Source organism: Nannospalax galili, unplaced genomic scaffold (genome assembly GCF_000622305.1).
Source record: "Nannospalax galili isolate Female #2095 unplaced genomic scaffold, S.galili_v1.0 scaffold255, whole genome shotgun sequence".
Taxonomy (NCBI): Eukaryota; Metazoa; Chordata; class Mammalia; order Rodentia; family Spalacidae; genus Nannospalax; species Nannospalax galili.
This window is the reverse complement of record NW_008338999.1, coordinates 3,697,580-3,722,476: the sequence shown is the minus strand read 5'-3', so window position 1 is coordinate 3,722,476 and position 24,897 is coordinate 3,697,580. Positions and strand designations below refer to the sequence as shown.

General features: G+C 38.1%; 1 protein-coding gene across 2 annotated transcripts in view; it reads left to right on the top strand.

Moving 5' to 3' along the window:
- The window catches only part of Dpyd (dihydropyrimidine dehydrogenase), a 978,758-nt gene that overhangs the window by 514,003 nt on the left and 439,858 nt on the right, over window positions 1-24,897 (top strand). For both annotated transcript variants that reach the window (XM_008833683.3, XM_029563832.1), the window contains exon 13: window positions 4,524-4,739. In XM_008833683.3, coding sequence (XP_008831905.1) covers window positions 4,524-4,739 — 216 coding nt within the window. The remainder of the gene's footprint in view (window positions 1-4,523; window positions 4,740-24,897) is intronic.

The following is a 24,897-nucleotide window of genomic DNA, read 5'->3' as shown; positions in this document are numbered from 1 at the left end:
TTTCCAAAGGCTTATCAAAAGCTTGCAACACCCTCCTCAGTCCTGCATCTTACACCCCTGGAGTACCATGGAGGTGACACTGACAATTCTGCTGTCAGCTCAAGGTGTAATCAGACTGCTTTTACGATAGCTGCAATAGCCTCTGTGTGATTTGGTGGGTGAAGCTGAGAAAATACTTCCCAAAGACATTCCCAGAAGTCTGTTTGCTACGTGATTCCAAATTCAGAAAAGTTGGCAATGAGGATTAGCCATCGCCCCTACCAAAGTACCGTTACAAAAAAGGTCAAAGGTAATCAGCGCTGGTGAGGATATCGAGGAGAAAAGGGGGTCCTTTTGCACTATCTGTGGTCTGTAGGAATGACAATTAGCATAATCATCACTGAAAACTCTATGGAAGTTCTTCAAAAAACTAAAAATAGAAATACCATAGAATCTAACTATTCAAGCCCTAGATATTTCTTTCAAAGGTATTAAATCTGTTGTCAAAGAAATGTCTGTAATTCTATGTTTATAAAAATATTTTTCACAGTAGCCTTGTATACAACCTAAATGTTGAATGGGTAAAGGCAGTGTGGTATGTGCATATGATGGAATGCTATGCAGCCTTTAGAAAGATAGAAATTCTGTCATTGTGACTAATTAATGGAAGTGGAGAGCATTGTTCTAAAAAGAGTAAGCCAGGCAAAGAAAAGAAGGGGCCACATGCTTTCACATGTGGAAGCAAAGAAATCAGACTAACAGAGCAGTTGGTGCAATGTTAATCTCAACTTAGAGGCGAAGAAAGGGGACATGAAGGTAAATATTCTTTTGAAATTTGTTATACGATGTGGTTAATATAGTTGAAAATAGAGTATTGGTGATTTAAAAACCATTGAGAGTGAATTTCAGGGGTTGGAGAGATGGATCAGCAGTTAAAAGTGCTGATTTCTCTTGCAAAGGATCATGTTCAGTTCCCAACACCCACATAGCAGCTAACAACAGTCTTTAGCTCCAGTTCCAGGTGACCTGACGCTCTCTCCTGGCTTCCATGGATATTGCACACACAGGTGTACTTACATACATGCAGGCAAATTACTCAAACACACAAAATTAAAATAAATAAAATACTTTTAAATGAGTGAATTTTAAGTGTTCTTACCACAGAAATGTTAATGATGTGTGATGATGAACAGGTTAGCAAACCTAATTTTATCATCCCATATTTACAAACCATACCATCACTTTAAAACCTGAAAGATACATAAATTATTAGTTATCAATTTATAACAAAATAACATTTTAAGAATTGTTTTACTATACCTTCAATTCTGTTTATTTTTGTGTAAAATAAATTGCAGTCACTATTAAAAATTATAAAAAATAAAATAAGCAAAAATAATTTAAAATGCAAGGTCCTCTAAGCCCTGTGTTCATAGAGAGAAATCTGGTTAATATGCTGGTGACAGCTTGTGGAAAGATGGACGCACAAAGTTTCACACTCTAAGACACATGTGCATACATGTAGAAATCTCTCCATTTACATACAGGATTCCCTTACTTTTTTCCCAGGTGCTACATGGCAAACACCCTTATAGGTCAATGTGTTCTCTGTTTCTGTCTTGTTTCTGACTCTCACAGAGCATGCATTTCCACTGTGGAAATCTCTCCACTGTTCAACATCTCTCTCATATCTGTTATTTGCTAACACTATTGTATTACTGGAAAAATAGTATTGTATGAAATTGAAAATCTGGATAACATATGTTTTAAAAGGATTGCAATGAGGTCCAATTTAAAGACATTTGATATAAGGGAAGCCAGTGTATTTGCAGCCAAAGGTGGTGAAAGCCTTTGGAAATCTCAATTTGGAGGTTGCACATGGGATTTGGAAGGTATTGGTCTTGTAGTGAGAGCTGAAACTTGAGATACTTCAGTCCACAGAGCCAGGCTCAGAAAAAGATGTCTTACATTGCAGAAAAAGAGGCACACTTTAGAGCAGAGGTCCAGAAAAACAGAAGAAAACATGTCCCTGTGTGTGGGTGCACATGTATGGACATGTGTGCACACACACACACATGCACACACACACACACCAGTAGCAGTTTCATGCATACAGTAAAACATGTATTCTATGACTCATTTCAAAGTGCTTAGTTTTGTGTATTTAGTTTTCTTTTATTACATTATTTATTTTTATTTTATGTGTTACTTGTTTATAAGTGTACCACTTGTATGTAATGCCCACAGAGGCCAGAGGAGGGCATTGGATTCCATGGAACTGAAATTACATATGGTTGTTAGTTGCCATGTAGATGCTGGGAACTGAATCTAGGTCCTCTGCCAGAGTACCCAGTGCTCTTAACTGCTGACCCAATTCTCCAGCACCCTTTTCTACTTTTTTAAGCTTAAAGGAATTCTTACAAAATTTATCCAACTTATTTCACTTATAAATAAATATTAAGGCAGTAACCTTCTTAAGAATTTTATAACATTGTTTTATTTTTTATAACCACATAAATTAAGCAATGCAAGTTAGGCTACACATACAATATATATATCTTCCTCTGGGCTGTTGCCTCCTGCACATATATAAACAAACTAAACTTGACTACAAGATTGAAGAGGTTAGATAGCTCCATGCCTATTTCCAAAAAGAGAAGGAAATAGTGTCATTCATTTCATCCCATAATGTATACAGGGTCATCTTGCTCCTGCTGCTGGTGTCAGTCACAAAGGCACCCAGTGTTGCTCCTGTGGGTATGCATAAAAGGACAATGTTTGCAAATTTCACCTTGTATTAACTAACCTCTAGTGTCAGCAACTGCTCCTTTATTGTAACATAAAATCCTGTTGATTCCATTTAAAATATGGTCAAATGTAATTAAGAAAAGTACTGTTAATATCAAGCAAGGTTTGCTTCCATATGCATCTATCTGATGGATTTTTCTCTCTCTTTCTCTCTCTCTGTCTCTCTGTCTTTCTGTCTCTGTCTCTGAATCTGTCTCTCTCTCTCTAGCTCTCTCTCTCTCTCTCTCTCTCTCTCACACACACACACACACACACACACACACACACACACACCTGAAACTATGCTCTACCTCCCTAAACATGTATTCACAACTCTTGTCTTGATTTTTAAGGCTTCATATAGTAATGAGATTCCTTATGAGGACCAGAACCAATCCAGCCAGACTTCCCAGGACTCAGTAGTGTGCACCTTAGAAGACTGAGCATGTAGCTCAGTTCAGGGAGGGAGGGCTAGAGGAAGGGAGGCAGGTGGGGGGGAAGCCAAGAAAGCCAGCTGACTCCTGGCAGAAAAGTGAGACCATAGCTGAAGCCTAATTGCCATCGGGCCCCTTTTTGCAAAAGCAGAAACACAATGGCCTTTCAACTGGCAAGTTTGATGCCTTTTTTGCATATTAAGTGAGCTTTGCTTTGCATTATAAATGGTAGAGGGCTAGACATGATTTCTATGCAAGTCATGGAAATCTTTATCTACACAAGACACATGCCTATAAAATTAAGGTTCTGCTCAAATAACTTTTCTTTTGAGTGATGATTCACAAGAGAATGGAGTTCTACTTTTGAATTAAGTAGCCCTGTCCATTCAGTAACTACTTTGACTGAGAATATTCATCCTTTTTGTAATTTCAAGTATTAAGTATTATTTGTCTTTCAGAGATAAACAGGGACAGGAAGTGACTGAAGACAGTGAGGAGAATGAAGGGAAGGAGAGGGAGGGAGGGAGGGAGGGAGGGAGAGAGAGAGAGAGAGAGGACATTCAACAAAAACCTACCCTTTAGTGCACCAAGTACCTACGTGTTTTCATTAAAATATTTAACAGTTCAGTGAGGTATTCTGGCAGTGAACACTGAACAATAGTGGATATACAGTTTTGAGTGCCAGCTGAATATTTTAACATAAACTGGCACCTGTTTATTTTCTGAACAACTCTCCCAGTAAGCAAGAGTGCATTATCCCCTTTCCCAAATAAAGGTCTCCATGACTTGTCTTCTCCTAGATTTCCCAATGTCCCTCTGAGGTAGGAAATTAGACTGCCAGCATTCCTTCTGCTGAGAGCTATAAAGGAGAAAAGCAGGGCATGTTAGGGGACCTTCCTGAAGCCACATAGACTGCAGTGAGATTACTGGAAATTGAATTTAGACTGCCTGACTTGCAGTGGCCCATATCTCTGAGCACTAAGACGTTTTCGTAAATTAAGCACAAAGAAGCTCGGTTAATGGAACCAGAGAGATAAATTCAAAAATGATTCCCTTTTGTGTTTGGGTCTCAGTATGTTTGAAATAGAGTTGTTTGTTTGTTTAATTGATTTTCCTTCTGTTAATCCTCTCTATGCCACCTTTTTAACTTGGAAATGATTATAATTGTGGCTGAACTGGGTGCACTAATAACTGACTTTGGGGCAGTTTCCTTCAAGGAGACAGACCAATGAAAACTGTTTTCATGATGGCAGGATTTTGTGAACGACAATCCACAACTAGGGTATGATGCAAGAGTAGTGATTCCCTTCTTGTTTCTTCCAGGCACAGTATGGAGCCTCAGTGCCTGCCCAGCCTGAACTGCCCCTCTTTTATACACCTGTCGACCTGGTAGACATCAGTGTGGAAATGGCTGGCCTGAGGTTTCTCAATCCTTTTGGTCTTGCCAGTGCAACGCCAGCTACCAGCACATCAATGATTCGAAGAGCTTTTGAGGCTGGATGGGGTTTTGCTCTAACCAAAACTTTCTCTCTTGATAAGGTAAGAAAATATTTTGAAGTCATGTGCAAATGTTTAGCATATGTTTTATGAAAGCATAAATATTATGTGATAAAATTTTAATCCAAGATATGACAGTTAATAAACTTGATTGATACACAAAAAAGGTTAATAAACTTGATCAGTACACATTAGAGGTTAAATTACTTTCATCCCATCTTGTCCAAGCATGGTGGGGTATGGAATATAGTTCTCATTTTGCATTGCCTAAGAAGCATCAAAAATATAAACACTACATTTGGGTTTGGGGATATAGTTCAATTGGTAGAGTGCTTGCCCAGCATGGCCAAAGCCCTAGATTTTATTCCCAGAACTACAGAAACCAAGCATGCCTATAATCGTAGCACTTGTGCAATAGAGGCAGGAGGATCAGGAACTCAAGGCTAGCCTCAGTTCTAAAATGAAGTCAGCCTGAGGTATATGAGGCCATCTCAAGAGGCAATACATAAATAACTGAATAAATAACTATTTAAACTAAAAAAAAAAGTGGCATTTAGTTTAACAATCACAAATTCTTGTTTTTAATTAAATTTATTATTTACTTTATTTTTTATGTGTATGTGTTATGCCTGCATATGTGTAAGCACACCCATATCGTGACATGCCTGAGGAGAACAGAAGAGGGTGTTAGAACCCCTGGGACTGGAGTTATGAAAGGTTGTTAACTGCCAAGTAGGTGCTGGGATTTGAACTTGGGTCTTCTCCAAGAACAGCCAGTGTTCTTAACTGCTAAACCGTCTCTCCAGCCCCAATTAATAAAAAATATATTGTATTTTTATTTTATGTGTTTGGGTGTATTGCCTGCATGTAGGTAAGCGCACCTGTGTCATGCAATGCCCGAGGAAGACAGAAGCGGCTGTCGGATCCCCTGGAACTAGAGTTACAACAGTTGTTAGCTGCCATGTGGGTGCTGGGATTTGAACTTGGGTCTTCTCCAAGAACAGCCAGTGTTCTTAACTGCTAAACCGTCTCTCCAGCCCCAATTAAATTTATTTTAACTGACCAATACATCTGTATCTATTAATAAGATACCATGTGATAGTTTGATGTTTTACACATTATGTAATGCTTTTATCAGGTATGTGCCTGTCTTAACATTTTACTACTTCCTTATGGAAAGAACTTCCTCAAATTTCTGTCATCTAGTCTTTTTGAAATACAAAGTACAGTATTAATATCCATAGTCATTATGTTGTGTGATGGCACACCAGAACCTTTTCTATCTAATTTTTACTTACCACTAACCAACCCACCTTTCTTCATCTGAGTCTCCTCCCACTATTCCAGGCTCTGATGAACACCATCTGATGCTCCTCTGCTGAATCAATTTATTTTAGCTTTTGTATATGATGGAAACCATACCATCCATGTCTTTCTGAGACGGGTTTCTTTCACTTAGCCTAATGATCTAGTTCCACCCACGTTGCAAATGGCAGATTTCCTTTTATGTGGCCGGGAGTCTTCCAGTGTAAGTGCACTATATTTTCTTTATCCATGCATCACTTGGTGGATGCTTAAAATGTTTCCATTTTTTGACTGTTGTGAACAGTACTGCAATAAACATGGAGTGCAGATTTTTTTTTGACATATTGATTTCATTTCTTTTGAATATATATTCTATAGGGGTATTGCTGGATTCGATGAGAGTTTCTATTTTTAATTTTTTTTATTTTGACATTATTGCTTTGTGATTTGGGGATGTATGTAAATGAGGACATATGTTTCAACTCAAAGTTAGGAAAACAATGCATTTAGTTTGCATAAAATTCTGGGACTCGGTACATGTCATAAACTTTCTTGCTATAATTTGTTGTTGTTGGTAATAAGATTCCTCGTGAATTTTTGAATGCAGAAACTTGCCCCCTGAAAATAGAATTCCATGTAAGATTATGATTTTGTTATCTCAGAAGAAGTGGGCTAAGTTGGAAATGAATGATTAAAGTCGAGACTGAGTCTTTAAAGCAAGCAAAGTGGGGCTGGCGAGATGGCTTAGCAGGTAAAGGTGAGTGCTGTCAAGCCTGATAGCCTGAGTTTGATTCCAGAACTGATTTTACATGGTGAAAGAAAACCAACTCCTGCATGTTGACCTCTGACTGCCACAGGTGCACCATGGCAGATGCACTCCACACACACACACACACACACACACACACACACACACACACGCACAATAAACAAATGTAAAATAATTATTTTCAGTACACAAAGCATTTAAATGTGTTTCCAATATGTGATGCTTTGTTCTTAGAAGACAGAGTATTTAGATGGCAGTGAGTTAGAAAAGAGCAGTTGATTTTAGCATTTCATAGACCAATTATTGGTGAAGTGTTAGATGGCTAACCTCTCAATGTATTTAGCACTAACTGGTAGTTAGTAATAATTAATGTATAAGAATGTGTGGATCTAGTGACTAAGGAGAGTATCATTATTTAAATCAGGCTTATCCTTAGGCAAAGAAAATAACAGAGAACAAACATGCTCCATTAAGCACATTCTTTCGTTCTTCTTTTACTGGGATCAATAGCTGGCATTATTATGGCTAAAACATTACAGCTGTCTTATTCTGACAATTTCACAAGAGGCTGCATGTAGGTGTAGAAACAGAAAGCCAGAAAATCCTCAACAGTTAGAAAAGTCAACACAAGAAAAAAATATTTTTAAAGATTGTCATACTTAAATGCAAATGGTATATGTGAATATCACATCTTCAGCTGAATATTTAGAAAGGTTTTGAAGTGTTAAACTACACCAAAGAGTCTGGATTTGTATTTGGAATATCACGGATTACTTGTTTACAGTCTTGTAGAATATTAGCAGTCTATTGGTCTTTATTTCTGTTCACCCTTTAAGAATTACTGGGAAGGTATAAATGGATACTTAATCTGTTGAGTTAAACAATCTCCTAGAGCATTTAATGATATATTAGTTATGCTTTTTAAAAAAACATATATATATATATATAAACAGAAGTAGGTGGTTAATCCAGTACAAGTGAGGAATTATGGTTTTTAAAAAGGAGAGAGAGAGAGAGAGAGAGAGAGAGAGAGAGAGAAAGAGACAGAGACACACACACACAGAATAAGAGAAGGGATGAGAGAGAGGGTATGTGCTATCAGTTTGCTGTTTGCTTGCCAAATTTGAACTCTGAGTCATCAGAGCCCTTACTCTTTCCTCTGTGGCTGACATGCATTGATTTGTGATGCTGTGTCATTCAGTCACCCGGAAACCATTGCTGTTATTAAGATCACCAGCAGAAACAAATATGGAAACTAACTTCTTCTTAACCTTCAGTTCAAACGCAATCTATCCATTCAGACGTCTGTGCTGCAGGTTCAAAAGTGCGGCTAGGAACAAATTCAAATTAAATTTGGCATATGAAACATGATGATGGCATCACTTTGCCTATTTTGATAGTGGTCCAAAAATAGTGTGCAAAAACTATTCTAAACATATCTGTTCAAATCCAAATGGCAAAAATAATAATGTCATCTTGCACACATGTGATAACATGTCAAAAAAGACAACTTCCCGTACACATGTATACAGCGCAGTCTGTCATAGAAAACTATATTTTGTTTTCTTACATGGTCCTAATTATGATTAAGCCTGTTGTAAATATATAATTATATCTTGTGAGCTTCTTTGCTTTCTTACTGATGAAATGTTGCCGTATACCACATTTGAACTCTCATTTCCTCCCACAGCCTTTCTTAAAGACAGCCATTAAAATATATATAATATACATGTGTATGATAATATTACAGCATACCAATTAGGATTAGCCTTATTATAATTTATTGTACCAATTCAAGGCTCTGTTTAAAACTTATTATAATTCAGAATCTTGACATTTTAAATTTGGGTGCTCTTAATATGACAAAGGTTAGTCTATGGAGTTTTGTTATCATATGAAATATTAATATTTCACAACACATCTTTGATGAAGTACAATTTGCTGAGCCTGCATATGATAAAGAAATTAAATGCTCACCAAGGGAGTTCAGTCAAAATTAGAGCCCTGCTTGAACATCTGCTGGAAGTTTTATTATCCTGTGCTATGACAGTGCAGCTCCCTTGTTTTTCTAGATTGACAGATGAATATTGCACCGATTCCTGCAGCAAATACGTTTAGCTGAACTTTGTTTCCCTTCTTTTATATTTTTGGTGGGCAGTGTGGAACCTGCTTTTGATTTTCATCCTGTATTTTTTTTTTTTATACTCTTGACATTTGTAGATGCCACATGCAGGTCTAATACGCCGTAGCAGCAATAGACCATTGACTTGCAGGGAAATGCCAGCTGATAGCTCAGTAAACAGAAATATTATTATTCTTCACTGTGCCGTCTGTATAAAAGCTGGATGCGCTTTCTTTAGGGAGGCAAATGATCAGATTTTTAATGTCAAATATAAAAAGATCTGTGTTTGTTTTTGTGTTAAATAACGTCAAAGATGGCTTTTTATTAACTCTCTTCTTCCTTCCCCAAATCGGTCTTTCTAAGAATGTCCCAAACTAACTAGATTGCTTTCTTTGAGATGTTATTTATGTTTTACAAGGATGGCGAGTTATATTTAAAACAAAAATGTGAAATCATTTTCCCCATAAATGTAAGTTTAAATTTTAAAGAAAGGTGGAAGAGAAATCAACCTGCCAAGCTTGATTAAAGCCAAGTTATCAGTCCAAAACAGAACCTGCTTTGTGTAACTGGGAACCCTGAGAGAAATGCTTTGGATATCATGTAAAATAAGCCCTTGGCCTCTGCTCCCATTATATTGATAAGAAATACATAAAAGACATTTTATTTATATAAACTGTTGGCATAAATCTTGTCCTCTTAGTGATCTTCATATTCTGTGTTGCAAACGAATACTTATGCATTAACCATGTGCTTGCTTTTTAGTGAACAAAAGTCTTGAGTCAGTATGCTTTCTTATAATTAGTGTCAGATTAGTTAAATAGTTAAATGTATAGTACTTTTATCTCTCCAAATTAAAAACTAAAAACATGAAAGTTTTTCATTATTTCTTTGAAGTCAGGTTATCAATTGTAACTACTTTGGCAAAACATAAAGTTATACCAAGTTTATAGAAAGAGTTTGATAAATTTTTCACAAATATTTGTTGAATAAATGAATAAATAGAATTTTTGTTGCCAACATATTGAGTTCTTTTCTGTCAGCTGTGCGAACAGATAGTTAACACACAAAGCAATTGTCTGTTCTGAGTATTGATCTCAATCAAAGGAGAAAAGGCCAATTTAAAAATTTTCATCTCCTGTGCTGTTTTCTACACCTTTCGGAAAATGAAAATGTCAGTGAAATTTCTACATTCATCACAATGTTTTAGAATTAGATCATTGAAACCTTTAAAACACAGAGATTTATTGAGAAAACAGAATAAATAAGAAGCACATTATGTTATGAAAATTCATAAAATCATCTTCCAAATTATACAATCTCATGTGTCAGTGGTTCTGATGGAAGAATGCTGTATCCTGTTCTTGAATTTGTGTGTATGTTTTGTGTGTGTGTGTGTGTGTGTGTGTGTGTGCGTGCATGCATATGGAAGCTAGAGGTTGACATGGGTGTGATTATTCCATTAATTCTCCATCTTGTTTTATGAGGCAGGTTCTCTCATTGAACCTGGAGCTCACAGATTCAGCTGCACCTGCTGGGCATCATGCCTCCACCTCCCCAGCCATGTCATTACAGGAGCAAACCACCACACTGGGTTTTTTGCATGGGTGACGGGGATTGACCTCAGTTAATCAGTCCTTTGCCAACTGAGTTCTCTCTCCAGAGCCTTGAATGATTTTAAAATGGTGTATGCTATTTCTTTAAGTGAGTGAAGCCTGTTGTAATGCTGTGAGGTTTAGTCTTAGAAACATATTTCTCTCACTGACCCTGAATCAGCTTTCTCAAGTTCTGTTCTTGTTTTGTACAGTTCTGTCTCAGGGCCATCATGGAATAAATTTGTTTAAGTTATTAACTAATCTGACTTTTTTATTTTTTAAAGATTTGTTTTTATTATTATTTTTAAATTGTGTGTATTCGTGTGTGTATGTGTGGGTATGTACATGTGGGTACAGACATCTGCAGAGTCCAGATGAAAACATCAGATCCTTGGAACTTGAGGTTACAGCAGGTTGTGAGTCACATGGGTGCTAGGAACTGAATCCATCACCCCTGCCAGAGCCAGATGTGCTCCTAACTTCTGAGCCTTCCCTACAGCCCCTAATCTGTTGAGTTCAAAATACATTGTATTTATCCCTCAAGCAAATAGAAATCCTAGAAAAAGGCAAACATACAGAAAGACAGAAAACAAATGCTGGCCTGGAGGTCTTCAGTTTACAGTATTGTTTGGCAACATAAGTGACATTATAGTTTACTATTATCATAGCTAGTGTTACCATTCACTACCATTTATGGAGTGTCTATAGACAGTGTTTTGTCCTAACAGTATCCCCATAAGTGGGACAGTTTTTGTTTGTTTTTTTGTTTCTTTGTTTGTTTGTTTCTTTGTTTGTTTGGATGAAGTAGAGGTCTAAGTTAAATAATTGTGCCAGGTTTTAATACCGTTTATTTGCACACAACTCTCCATGCTGGCAATGTGGGCTGAATGATTCTGCTCCACGTGGTACCAAGGAGCTCATTGATGTACTTGTCCTCCATCAATGGACTGGGAATGGGCAAGATCTTCTCACTAATAAATTTGGAGTCTCAGGTGAGGTTACTGAGCCTGTCTTTCTGTATCTTTATAACCTTGTTTGCCTTATGGCATCCTATCGACACAGAGACTAGTTTGGACTTGTTTAGAAGGTTCTAAAAAGAGTAGAAGCTGAAAGGTTCCCTGAGACAAACACTCTAAAGCATACTCTGTCATGTCCATCATAGTATCTTGACCAAGTTGCAAGTATATAGACAAGAAGTGGGTAAATAGCATCCATTTAGTGAATAGAAAAATTGCAAATTACATCACAGTGAATCGTGAATCCAGACTATAACACCTATGTAAATAATGTTCTCCTGACATTAACTCACAAACGCCTGTAAACCAAATGTATCCACCCTTCTCAGGGCCCCTGAATGTCATCTAATCATGTGCTGAGGCTGGCCATCCTCAATCTTGGGATCTGTGCTAGGTCCAACAACATAGCCTTGGTTTAACCTCCCCATCTTGAAGCCAATGCCACCTGATTTAGAATTGATGCTCCAATACATGTGACTGATTTCCATTCCATTTGGCTACTGCTGTGTATCAAGCCAGCCTACAGTTTAGTTGTTTAAAGCAGCAGCAGGGGGTCTGAAACTGTATCTCTGGTTTGGTGAGGGTTAGGGCACTGCTTGCCTTTGCATCTATCCTCCTGCTGTTTCTCACATGTGCACTTGTAGTCTTTTGATGATCTGCTTGGGGGTGGGCTGGCGGCTGCTCCTTGATGGTTTACTTATGTGCCTGGTACGAAGGTGGCACTGTTCTGCCTTCTCTTCTTGGCATGTGGTTTTGTCAAAGGTTCTTCCCTGGATCTGTTTACAGGGATAGTGATATTGACTCTGAAAGGCAAACAGGAGAATTTATTTGAAAATGTTTGAGGCTGAGATTCAGAAGTTGCACAGTTGCTGTGCATGGTGGTAAACATCTTTAATCCCAATACCCAGAAAGCAGAAGGAGATGTATCTCTGTTAGTTCAAGGTCAGCCTGGTCTACACAGTGAGTTCATGGTCATCCAAGGCTGCAAAGTGAGACCCTGCCCAACCTCTGAAGTAAAGAGGTTGCACAATATAATTTTCACTGTGTTCTATTAGTAGAGCAAGTCACAAGACAAAGGCAGAGTAACAGGATGTGGAAATAGTTCCTCCCATCAAAAGGCTTAAATCCACCTACCACCCCAAGACTTTAACCAAGGTCTATTTGATATAAACTGCAGTCCTTTCTCCTAAGAAAGGATGTGTCATAATTTCTCAAAACCTTGAAGAATCTCATTCCTCTATGACAAAAGGATGGACAGTTTTCCACAATGTTCTGTAGAGGCCTCGAGTTCAACAGGAACAGCTTCCCTGAGGGGTTTCCTCCTGCTGGCAGAGTGGTACGTTTCCTAGTCACTCTTCCTACTGTTATAAAATGGCTTGATAAAAGTGGCTTAATGAAGGAAGGGTTTACTTTGCTTCACAGTTCCAGAGTCAAGTCCATCATGGAAGTCAAGGAAGTCAAGGTGGCAGGAGCTTGAAGCAGTTGGTTATTCCATCTGCAGTCAGGAAGCAGAGAGAGATGAATGCTGTCCTCAGTTCCCTATCTTCTTTCTCCTTCTTACTCAGTTCAGGGTCCTAGCCCAGGCAATGATGCCACCCATGGTAGGCATGTCTTCCCACTCCGATTAACCCAATCAATGTAATTCTCCCACACTTGTGCTCATCTCTCAGGAGATTCTTGATGTCTTGAGTTTAACCATCTATTTCAATTGAAAGATGCAAATGTATAAAAAGTTTAGAGAGACTATATGTACCCAAAACACTAAGCATTTTTGCTTGAACATCTTCCAAGAATCCATAAAGATTTCATGCTAATCCCTCTAAGCCCATCTTCCTCAGTACACGTGGGCCTTTCTTCTTCTCCTACACTCAGCTGCTATCTATCTGGGCATTGTGAGGCTTGGTGTTCACTCTGCCTGGAAATGTTCTGCACTGACTTTTCTTTTACTGGCTCTTGCTTCTCATTCATCTTCAGGTCATTCATTCCCTCCTCCTCAGAGAGCCTCTGCGGGTCATTCTACATGCAGATTTCCTTCACCTTGGTTATCACTGAATACAATGACCAGGCACTTCATCATTTATTTCTGTACTTTCTGGTTTAGTCACTTGTAGTATGCTGCATATGAAAAGTGATGTTGTCTTTCTTGGTCCCTACTGCATGCCCAGCACCAAAAACAATGTCTGGCAGGCAGGGAGGGCTCAAAACACACTTGTTAGATGAATGAATAATCACAGGATTTTAATTTGAACCACAATTCGACATGACAGCCCTTCAGTTACTTGGAGACAGCTCTCGTGTCTTACCCATAAGCCTTTTTCTTTTTCCTTTCTAAATAGTCCTGTTTTCCTTCCCATAATAAGATTTGCAGATTTTTACCAGGTAGGTTGTCTGTTCTCCCATGCGGATTTCAAGAAACTTGTTTCGATCTGCATTATCTTAATTGAGAGGAAGTTGTGCCTGCATTTGCACAAATTGAACAAATTGTTAGCCTCTACTAGCAAGACAAGGATTGGAGAATAACATTTTCAAGGCCCTAAATGTTAAAAAATGTTTTTAACTGAAAATTTCATTAATACAGTACGTAATATTCTAAAGCCTATGCAGTTTTCTTCAGGTTATAATACAGGATATCATATTTACTTCTGTAATTCTTTTGACAAGCTATTTTAGGAATAAAGATCTAAACTATTTTAAAATGTTAAACTAATTGATTTTATCATCATTAAAATCATCTCTATTACCTCAAAAATGTCTATGACACAACACATGAACAAGGGTCGAGTGTGTGGTTTCCACTCACATTGTATCTTGAAGTTTTATGCTTGATTAATTTCTATTTCTTGTATAATATTGCTCTTCTAATATATGCTTATACATTAAATAAAGAAACATAATTATTTAAACAAATTCAACCTAAACTCAACTGGGAGGCTCTGTACAGACTGAAAACCAAAATGATATCTGTGAACTATTCATTAGTTACCTGGCAAGGTTCTTAATTATTATTCATATTTATTTTATTGAAATTCATAAAGCTGACTTATCCTGAAATAACAATGATTTTATTAAATACTTTATTGAAAGACTACAGTTTTCTTTTGTTTCATCTCAGCGTTCCCAACTATTGCTCCACCCCCATCTGTTTGACAACAGGTGAATGTGTGTTTGAGTGTGCTTTTGCACTCACTGCTTCTGTGTTCATGTTTGGAATCAAAACTAAATCTTGTAAGTTAGAATCTCATGAACATTCCATTGTCTTTCTCTAAATTCTCAATTAATCCCTTTTGGCTACCAACTGTGTTTGTGAGAGTTAGTTTGCTAAATAGAAAATATAAATTAAGATATTTGCAACATACCGTAATGAATAGATTTCAAATATTAAGTAAAAGTCCTTTAATTATAGCCAAAGTGATCATTTTAACCATATACACTATGAAAGTTATTCAAAGTGTTCCCAACTCTTTTTTTAAAAAATACTTCCTTCCAAATTTAGGCTACTTGACTATAAAGCAGACAAATCAATTTTCCAATATAATTACATCTTCACCTCTTTTCCGTTTCAGGCTGTGATTTCACACTTGTTAATTAGTTAATCATTTTGGTAGAATGGACAAGGTGAGATTCAAATAGACTTTTTAATAATATAAATTGACGTGTACAATTTTGATCTGGTAGCTGGTAGATGAACCTACTTTGTAATGGAAAATACCTCTTATGCAGTTTCTTTCTTTCTTTTTAAAGCAACTGGTGTCAAGGTTAATGGAAAATTCTCATAATTATGGCTAATGGAAATTTCCTTAAAGCACCATCCTGCTGTTTGAGGAACTGATTTTGCCTTTCTCCTGCCTCACATAATTTTTTTTTTTTTTTTTTTTTGTGGTTTAAAATTCAGCTAGTTAAAAACCTCTGCATTCTGGGTGTGTTTAGATGATACAAGCTTTGGTTGAATTGAACGTGGATTGAATCCTCTAATACTTCCCTTGCTTTTGTCTTTGTTTTTTTTTTTTTTTCTTCCTTTTTTTACAAGGATCCTAGAATTATTGTGTAGGCATATTCTTCATTCTTCTTTTCAAAAATGTAAATATAAGACTGTGATCACTTTACTTCAAATTTCACTTGACATGCCTGTATTGGGTATTTTGTTGTAAAACTTAATTTGGTTTCGAGTACTTGCCATGCCTTTCATTCTCAATCTTGGTCTCTGAACAAAGATGCCATGGCACAGTAAGGTGTCAGTAACACATGGAAGTGACTGATGACTTAGAAAGGTCTTTGACCTTTCTAACCCTGTGTCCCTGTTTGCTTCTTTGTCTTCAGCTGAAGCCCAGCCTTTTCTTCCTGCATGGCACATGGATTTGCATGTCTCTCCATAGCAGCTCAAAAGCGGTTTCTCATTTCTCTTCTGCCAAAATCACCCTCTATAAAAATTAAAATTTACTCAAACCTGTCATTCAATAGTGCCACTTTTATGTATACAGACAAAATCACTCTGACTTGAGAGTTCTTACTGATCCTCCTTATATATACTCAGTGAAGAATCTCATTTCTCAAACATTTATTAGGAACTGTCCATGTGTGTGAGTCGGGGCAGGGGATTTTGGTGTGTATGTAAATAGTCTTTCCTCTAAAAGCATTTCAACTTGGGGCTGAAGAGATGGCTCAGAGGTTAAGAGCACTGGCGACTCTTACAGAGGACCTGGGTTTGAATGTCATCACCCACATGGCAGCTAACAACCATCCATAACTCCAGTTCCAGGGGATCCGACACTCTCTCCCACAAACGTTGCACAACACAGGTGCACTTAGACACGTGCAAACAATACACTAAACACATAACAAATATAAAGAAAATATTAAAAACATTTCAACTCTAGTTTACAAAGTATGCACACAAAAATGATTGAATCCTAACATAAAATAATGGAAAATCTTAGATTAAAAGGTTTCTTGCTCAGCTGTATTTTACTTTTTTTAAGAAAATAACTTTATGTTGGGCCTCTGTCTTTTAAGTGTAGGTGCATATATATATGGTCATAAGAATCCGGATCTATTTAAGATGCAGCACAGTGTCTCATAAGATGGCATACACAGTTGTAGAGATGACGGGAATGGCCTGTTAGAGCAGGAATTTTAATGTGATTGTGAGGATAACCAGGGAACTGAAGAGGTTTTAAGAAGAGGATTTACATAATTCAATTTGGAAGTCACTGTTGACTATAATATAATTCCCACAACTATTTTTACGATGACTTTCACTTCTCACACCAACTCTTTTCTGATAAAAACCAATTTAATCCCCAGGTTTAGGTTTGTATCATCTGCACCTTTGTTTTTACCATTCTTCATTCATAAAAAGACAATGTTTGCTATTCTGATATAGACAGCCCAAGTCTTCTGTGACTACATTCACTTCTAGTTACCTTTCTCTCCATTTTCTGAGCTGATACAGTTTTTATTAAGTTAACAGAAGATAAAATAGATTAGTTAATAGTTTGGGTTTATTTCCCTTGCCTGAATGTATAGACCACTAAGCTATGACCTGTGGCCTGCAGCCTTGTAAGTGAAGGAGTTGGCCTCTGAGTTCGAGTCAAGATGGCTTCACTTTGGAATGTCACAAATGGTTCAGCAACATTGTGAACATGGCACTGGTAACTATTTGTAAAGGCTATTTTGATAGCGACACACACACTGTGTATGTTTATGTGTGTGTGTGTGTGTGTGTGTGTGTGTACATGCTTGAAAATAAATACAGTTTTGTTTCACTCTAGTAGTCTTCAGGAGACATCCTTTTAGACTAACTCTAACTCTTTTAGCTTTGTTCAGTGTGTGTGTGTGTGTGTGTGTGTGTGTGTGTGTGTGTTCATACTTGTGAGTATGACTGTACCTAAGCATGAATGTGCCTTGACATACATGTGGAGGTCAGAGGACAACCCCTCCTTCCACACTGTTGGAGACGGGGCCTATTTTGTCTGCCCCTACATATGCCAGGAGCTTCCAGGAATTTTTCTGTCTCCGTCACCCATCTCTCCATAGAAGTGCTGAGATCACACATGCACACTTTTGCGTCCAGCTTCGTATAGGTCTGGGGATCTGAACTCAGGTCCTCATGATTGTTGACCAAGTGCTTTACCTACTTGCTACACCATCTCCCAAGCCCTAGAATCACTGTTTCTCATAGGTACAAAAATACCTCCCATCACTTGGGAACTCTATATGGCTCATTGGAATCTTTGGTCATAGCTCACTGACCACATAATTATTAAGATTTGAACTTTGCTCTAGTGAAATTTCTTTATATTCCCTAATAGCCTGACACTACTTTATTTGAAGTGTCTTTTAACTGATCCATGGAGCAATCTTACATTTCTTGTGTCCTGACAAATCCTAGAATATAGACAATAGTCAAGTAAGACCTCACCTTTTAGATCCATGAAGCAGAGTAGAACACTATGGAGTGTGTACCAGTGAGCCACAGGAGAAAAGAGGGACCATGGGACACACATGAAAAGTGCTCTGAGAGTGGTCATATAAGTTATCTCTTGGGGCTTTGGATGACAATGAGACTCAGAACTATCTATGAGTAGACTCAGAAGAAATTACTTTATTAATCATCATTGACTTTGGCTGTCTCTGTACTTATTGATGTAAAGCATATAGGGATTCCTTAAGCAGATGTTTTGCCAACTACCTGGATTTTTCTGCAATGAGAACGTTTATTTTTGTAACTTATTTCAATGTCCTCTAAAGTCTCAGCCAAAATGTATGTTTTAATCTTACTTTAATATCTATGTCAACTTTTAACTATTGACATTAACTACATGAAAACGTGTCATTTACATTTTATAAAATTTCTCTCCTGCTGATATTTTGTTTCTAGATTTTGCATGTATCATGTCATCTTTAAATATTGCAGTAGGTTTTAGGACACATTTTCCAAGAAAAGTTGCCAAGATGAGATTAAGTATGTATGAATGTTATTAAGTGAAATTCTTATGGGAGAAAATGTAGAGGGCTGTGAGGAAGAGTGGGCGGGTCATAAAACAGAAACAGTGTGGAGTGGAAGAGAGAAGGGAGGAGGTTGGAGGAAGGCATTCAGGAATGCTTTGCAGTCTGAGGAAACCAGCAAAGCAGTTGGTCAGTCCTGAGTCTCGGGAATGGGCCTGCCAAGTATCTCTGCCCTATTATTTGGTTCATTGGCTGAGCCCTGGAAAGCACAGGGACAAAGAGAGATGCAAGCACAATACAAAGTTGGAGCCTTGTTGCATAATGCTCTAGTTGGGAGTCTGTGTGGCTGAAGCTTCCAGTAGTACTACACTCTAATGTATTATGTTTTTACTTATACATACATACCTACAATAAAGTTGAACCAATAAAGTAGCCACATTAACAGATTAACAATAATCATTAAAAAGAACACAGTACAATTTCAGTAATATACTGTAAAATAAGTCATGTCAAAGTGGTCTCTCTCTTCCAAAGGTGTCATTGTATTTATTCACTTTCTTTTCATGTGATGATATGAGATGGTGGAGTATGTACGCAGTGAAAGGAAGTGAGGTGGGTGGCACAGACATTGTGACTGAGGATTACCCTGCCATGTGAAGGTTACTGGAGCATGCACAGTGAGAAATCATGGTGATCCATGTGATCACTGAGGGTATGAACTGACTCCCTGAGGGGCAACACATATCATATAAATACTCTGGACAAAGTGATGATTCACATCCTAGGGGAGAGGAAGTATAATGGCACTATTTCTTATTCCTTAGAATGGTGTACAGTTTAAAACATATGGACTATTGACTTCTAGATTTCTCCATTCAATGTTTTTGAACTGTGGCTGACCAGTAACTGAAACTTCAGAGAGCAGAGCTATGGTGACAAGGAGACCACTGTATTCAGATTCTCTACAATGCCATAAGACAGGCAGCCACTTTGTGTATGTTTTAATTGAGGAATAAGGAAGCATTAACATTGTATTTGAAATACTCTCTTGATGACTAGAAAGAGAAATGTGATTGTGTAGACAAGAGGGAGTCAAAAGTAAATGAAAGGGACACACGCTCTGGTTAAGTGTCATAGAAGGACAAGAGACAGACAAGAAAACATTCAATGGCTGAAGAAGTAAAATGCACTCTCAGTAGCTTCTGTGGTCGTCATTACTGAATATTACACTTGTCTCTTTTTGATTTGCAGAAGTATGCTGGATAGCGTTAGTGTCAACTTGACACACCTGGGTTGAGGGAGCCTCAATTGGTGAATTGCCTCCATTGGACTGGCCTGTGACCATGTCTGTGGGGCATCTTCTTGATTTTTGAGTGATATGGGAGGGCCCAGCCCACTTTGGGTGATGCCCCCCCCCCAGGCACGTGGGCCTGTGTTGTATAAGAAAGCAGGCTGAGCAGCGGCCACAGGAAAAAGCCAGCAAGTAGCATTCCTCCATGGCCTGTGCTCCAGTTCCTGCTTCCAGGTTCCTGCATTGAGTACCTACCTTGGGCTCCCGGATGAACTGTGACCTGGGAGATGTAAGACAAATAGACCTTTTCCTCCCCAAGTTGGTAGTGATCAGAGTGTTTTGTCACAGCAGTGGAGAAACAAGCTAGAACAGAGATTGGTACCAGGAGTAGGGTATTGCTATGACAGACCTGACCTTGGTATTTCTAGGAAGATTGTGGAAGCATTCAGAAATCTGGTCTGGAAAAGCCATTGAGTGTTTAGAGTTTGTTGCTGTGGAACTTGGAACAGTTATACTGAAAGAGCTGTGAACAATGGGGGCTTGGCTTGTGAAGCTTCAAAGGGAAGCAGAGATGATCAGGACTATTCGTGTGATGTTTTATATTGAGAATCTGTGGGTTCTGGTCAGCTGGGAATGAAGAATCAACTGTGATTAAGAAGAGACCAGAAGCTGAAGTAAAACCTTTGCTTTTACTGGGACCACTGATGCTGGTTAGCTAGGGCTGAAAAATCAGCTGTAAGTAACAAGAAACCAGCATCACTGTGGTGAAGTCTTCTGGGAGGTATTTCCTCAGGGTCTGCACACAGAAGCTGTGGTGCAGAGGGAACCTGAGCCTCCACCTCTACCTGAAAGCAGGACTTGGTAATGTGGAAGAGTCTCCTGCATGGTTCCGATACTGGAAGCCTGACTGGAAGCAAGAAGAGGACAGAGGCCATTGGTGAAGGTGTACCCTCAGTTTCAGTGGAGACCCCAGCTTTTTGGAAATGCCAGGACTGTTGGACAACCACCAAGGACAGCAGTAGGTGTGGAATGGAGCTGGCCTCAGTGAGCTGTGTGTGCTGTGGATGGCAGAGTCAGAGAAGTGGAACTGCCAGAACCCTTTGGAGCTCAAAAGATCATGAGTGAATCCCAGATGTCCAGCCTCAAGTTACTTTGCTGGACTTTGGTTTTGCTTAGGTGTGCCTGATTCTTCCCTTTGAAATAAGACAGCAGTTGTTTGGATTTTACAGAAGCCCACAGTTAAGAGACTTCTAAGAGACTATGGACTTTTAAGTGTTTGGATTTTTTAAGGTTGTGGGGCTTTTAAGGTTGTACTGTCTTACATTGTGAAATATATTAACATCAGAGCTTGGGGATGAGAATTGGAAAAGTTATGGTTTAATGATGTGTTTTTGTGTCAAGTTGACAAAGGGTCAGTTATGCTGGACAGCTTTAGTGTCACCATGACACACCTGGGTTGAGGGAACCTCAATTGGGGAATTTCCTCCATTGGACTGGCCTGTGGCCATGTCTGTGGGGCATCTTCTTGATTGTTGAGTGATGTGGGAGGGCCCAGCCTCCTGTGGGCAGTGCCATCCTTGGGCAGGTGGGCCTGTGTTGCATAAGAAAGCAGGCCAAGCAGGGCTGGGGAGCAAGCCAGTAAGCAGTGTTCCCCATGGTCTGTGCTCCAGCTCCTGCCTCCAGGTTTCTGTCCTGAGTTCCTGCCTTGGATTCCCTGATGAACTGTGACCTGGGAGATGTAAGACAAATAAACCCTTTCCTCCCCAAGTTAGTAGTGGTCCAGTGTGTTTTGTCACAGCAGTGGAGAAACAAGCTAGAACAGAAAGCATTTTGGGTCACCTTTCCTAAGTAATTGACTGCTGATAAAGACGAAGTCTAAACTTCAGCCTGCTCACTTATAAAATAAGGCTTCAGCTTTGCTTGCCTTTCATGCCAGTGCTCAGATTGAATCTTTAAAGAAATAAAATATACAGAAATTATTCATAACATATAAATGACTGTATTAGTAAAAGTTTTAATTCTTAGTACAATAATCTATATGCCAGACCAGAGCATTATCCGTTACACAATAGTGAGAAGGTAGAAGTCATGACTGGTCTTCTCTAACCCGCCATGTTGAAAGCCCCTGTTCCTCACTCAGTATTGCATCAGCCCCCCTTGAAAGGCTCTCACTGCTTCTAATGTCCTCCATTTCTGCCTGCACCTGCAGCCCGAGCAATGCGTACAGCTTAAATCAGGTCACGTTTCTTCTTTGCTCATGATGTTCCAACTGCCTCCCACAATTCTTAAAGTAAATTCCAAAGTCCTTATAGAAATCACTTAGTAGTCTAGGTCCTCACGTTACCTTGTTCCAAGGCAGTGATAGCCACAGTGGCCTTCTCTCTGTTCCTTCCAGTAACGGATTCCATTACCTAGAAACTTCAGGCTCTTAGAGTCAAAAAAGTGAAGACAAAATTGTTGCTAATGGGAAAAGTTTAAATAGCACAGGGATAATTCTGTTGTCATGAGCACTTTGTATTTACTGACACTTACCAGATATCAGAAGGTGTAGATTCCACTTAATCAATTAAACTATGTAGACTTATCATAAAACCTTTCTTTTCCATTAACCAAAAAAATTTTAAACTTCTAAATCATTAAAAATTACATATTCTTTGTTAATATTTCTGAAAAAAAAGATGAAAAGACCATTCTTCCTTATAGCTCCAGGGATTTCATTAGTAATTGATCATGAACCCCTCCCCCCCAAAAAAATAGAAAACGTTTTGTAGGAGTTAGCACCTGTACTGGAAAGGGGAGTGAGTGTAATGTGACACACTCATAGGTTCACAGGACAACATTTTAAAAATGCTTTTCAATTTAAAAAGACTAAGTACTAATATAAATGTTAAAACACAAGTTGTGATTCAGGTTTCTAAAACTCTTCACTGTTGATTGAAAAATAAATAAATAAATAAATAAATAAATAAATAAATAAATAAATAAATAAATATCTAGAAATGCTTTTCTACCCAAGAACATCTCCTCCAGTGTGCAAGGGACATGTATTCATAGTATTTGAGGTGCTTGTGTCTGCATCGCTATTAGCATTAATGAAATTTAACCAAGTAGAAACCCTATACAGAGATCAGAAAGTTTACTCAGATCACTATAGGCATAGCCAATGGAGGGGAATTCGTCCATAGAAAATGCACTTTAAAGTGTTTACCACTAAAACATGAAATTGAACATTTTTAAGTAGTTGGTTCCACAGCCATTTTTTGAGCAGGTACCAAAGTATTGGAGTCTGGGTATTAAATAAAAGACAAGTTTGTAAACAGTTCGATAATTGGACAGGCTCCATATTGATTTTTTCTTTTGTTATATGATATTACCCACTTCTTCATCCAAAACCATCTCGTACAGGACTTGAGAGTGCTACATACGCGGTCACTGTTGTGTATTGGAATGTTGGAGTGTGCAAAGACAGAAAGGCTGTCACAGCAGTCAATAAGATCTGAGAGGTGTTGACTAATTGCCTGCTAATTACACAGTAAATTGTCTAATTAAGCTGATGGTTAATTAGGGTACGCTTGCACAGCAGTCTTGTGGAATTTGCGTCTGATGTCTGGGAAGCAGCTTGTATAATTGGCAAACTGGTAAGGACTGGCAGAGAACACGACTGGAAAGCTCCCCGCCAGTGGGTGACAGAACACGGATTCAATGGAAACAAAAGGGTTGTCATTTTCAGACTGAAGGTTTTGTTTCAGTTCTGCAGTCATTCCGCACTGAGCAATTGAGAAATACATCTGAAGCCTGCAACTGCAAGCAGAGAAAGAAGGCTCAAAATGTGCATCAGAACGAGAATGCACTGCTCACTTGCCATGCATTCCTCTGACACACCATCTCACATTTTATTCATCTACACATATGTTCTTTACAGTTTCCCATGCTAACATATGTTATAATGTGTTCACAGGAATGGAAAAAATGTTGAGCCCCTATATATGTCTATAGATGGGGAAAATGCCTTTTTATGAAAAATTTGTAAAGATAACAAATATGACTGATTATAAGGCATTTAAAATAAGACATTTGAGTTCATTAATCATTCATTTCTCTCACTGTGAACTTTGAAGATGTTAGCTATAATATAAATATGTTTGGTTAAGATTTTAAAGAGATAAAAATATCTAGTGAGTGAATTTTCATTTTACCATTTTTACAAGTTTACTATGCAACTGTCTTTTACCTATCATTTAATGAAATATATGAATGAAATATTTCAATACCTAATTAGGTGTAATGTAATTTCTGAGTGGGTGTGAGCGATATTGGGTGCATAACCTGAACAAATCGAGTGCTTCAAAATGAAAAGACCTAGAAACTATTTTTTTATTTTATCATTGAACAATTAAGGAAATTTAACTTTTCATTTTAGAAATCATTTCTTGGTGCTGGAGATGTGGCTTAGTGGTGAAGAGCACATTATTGCTCCTGTAAAAGTCCCAAGTTTGGGTCCCAGGACCCACAGGGGCAGCTTTCAACACTGTAACTCCAGCACCAGGGGATCTGATGTCTGTGCCCTCTGTGGGCACCTGTACTCACAGGCCCATACCCCACACAGACACGCACATACACATAATTAAATCTAAAATTAATCTTTAAAAAAGTCATTTGTTTATTAAATATAAATGTGAAAATTGAGCCTATAAAAAAATTAAATCTGCCGAAGAACATAGTTTATTTACAGAGATGACGTCTGTTCCTCCACATTGCCTCTGTAGAGGAGACCTGAATTCAACTAATTGCTTCAATTTTCATTTGTCACCCAGCCCCCCGCATATTTTTAAAACTTCAGAATAAGATTTTGAATAGAATGTTAGGTCACAGTAGAAATGGTCACAAGTACACAAAGGCTCTTGGATGGATTTTCACTTTCATGTCAAAGAAACGGTTCTTATAAAACTTCAAAAGTCAGGTTTCTAAAAGATTAGCTCTATTAAATTGTGGTTTCAATTTTTTTGCTGCTTTCTTATCGAGCAAAATGATGTCTGCCTACATGTGGATGGATATGTATGTTTTGTTTCCATTATCTAAAAAGATTTGAAGCTGTGTCTATGCTGTGACTTAGCATACACTGTTCACTAATCTGTCTTTGAATTGCCATTAATCTTGGAG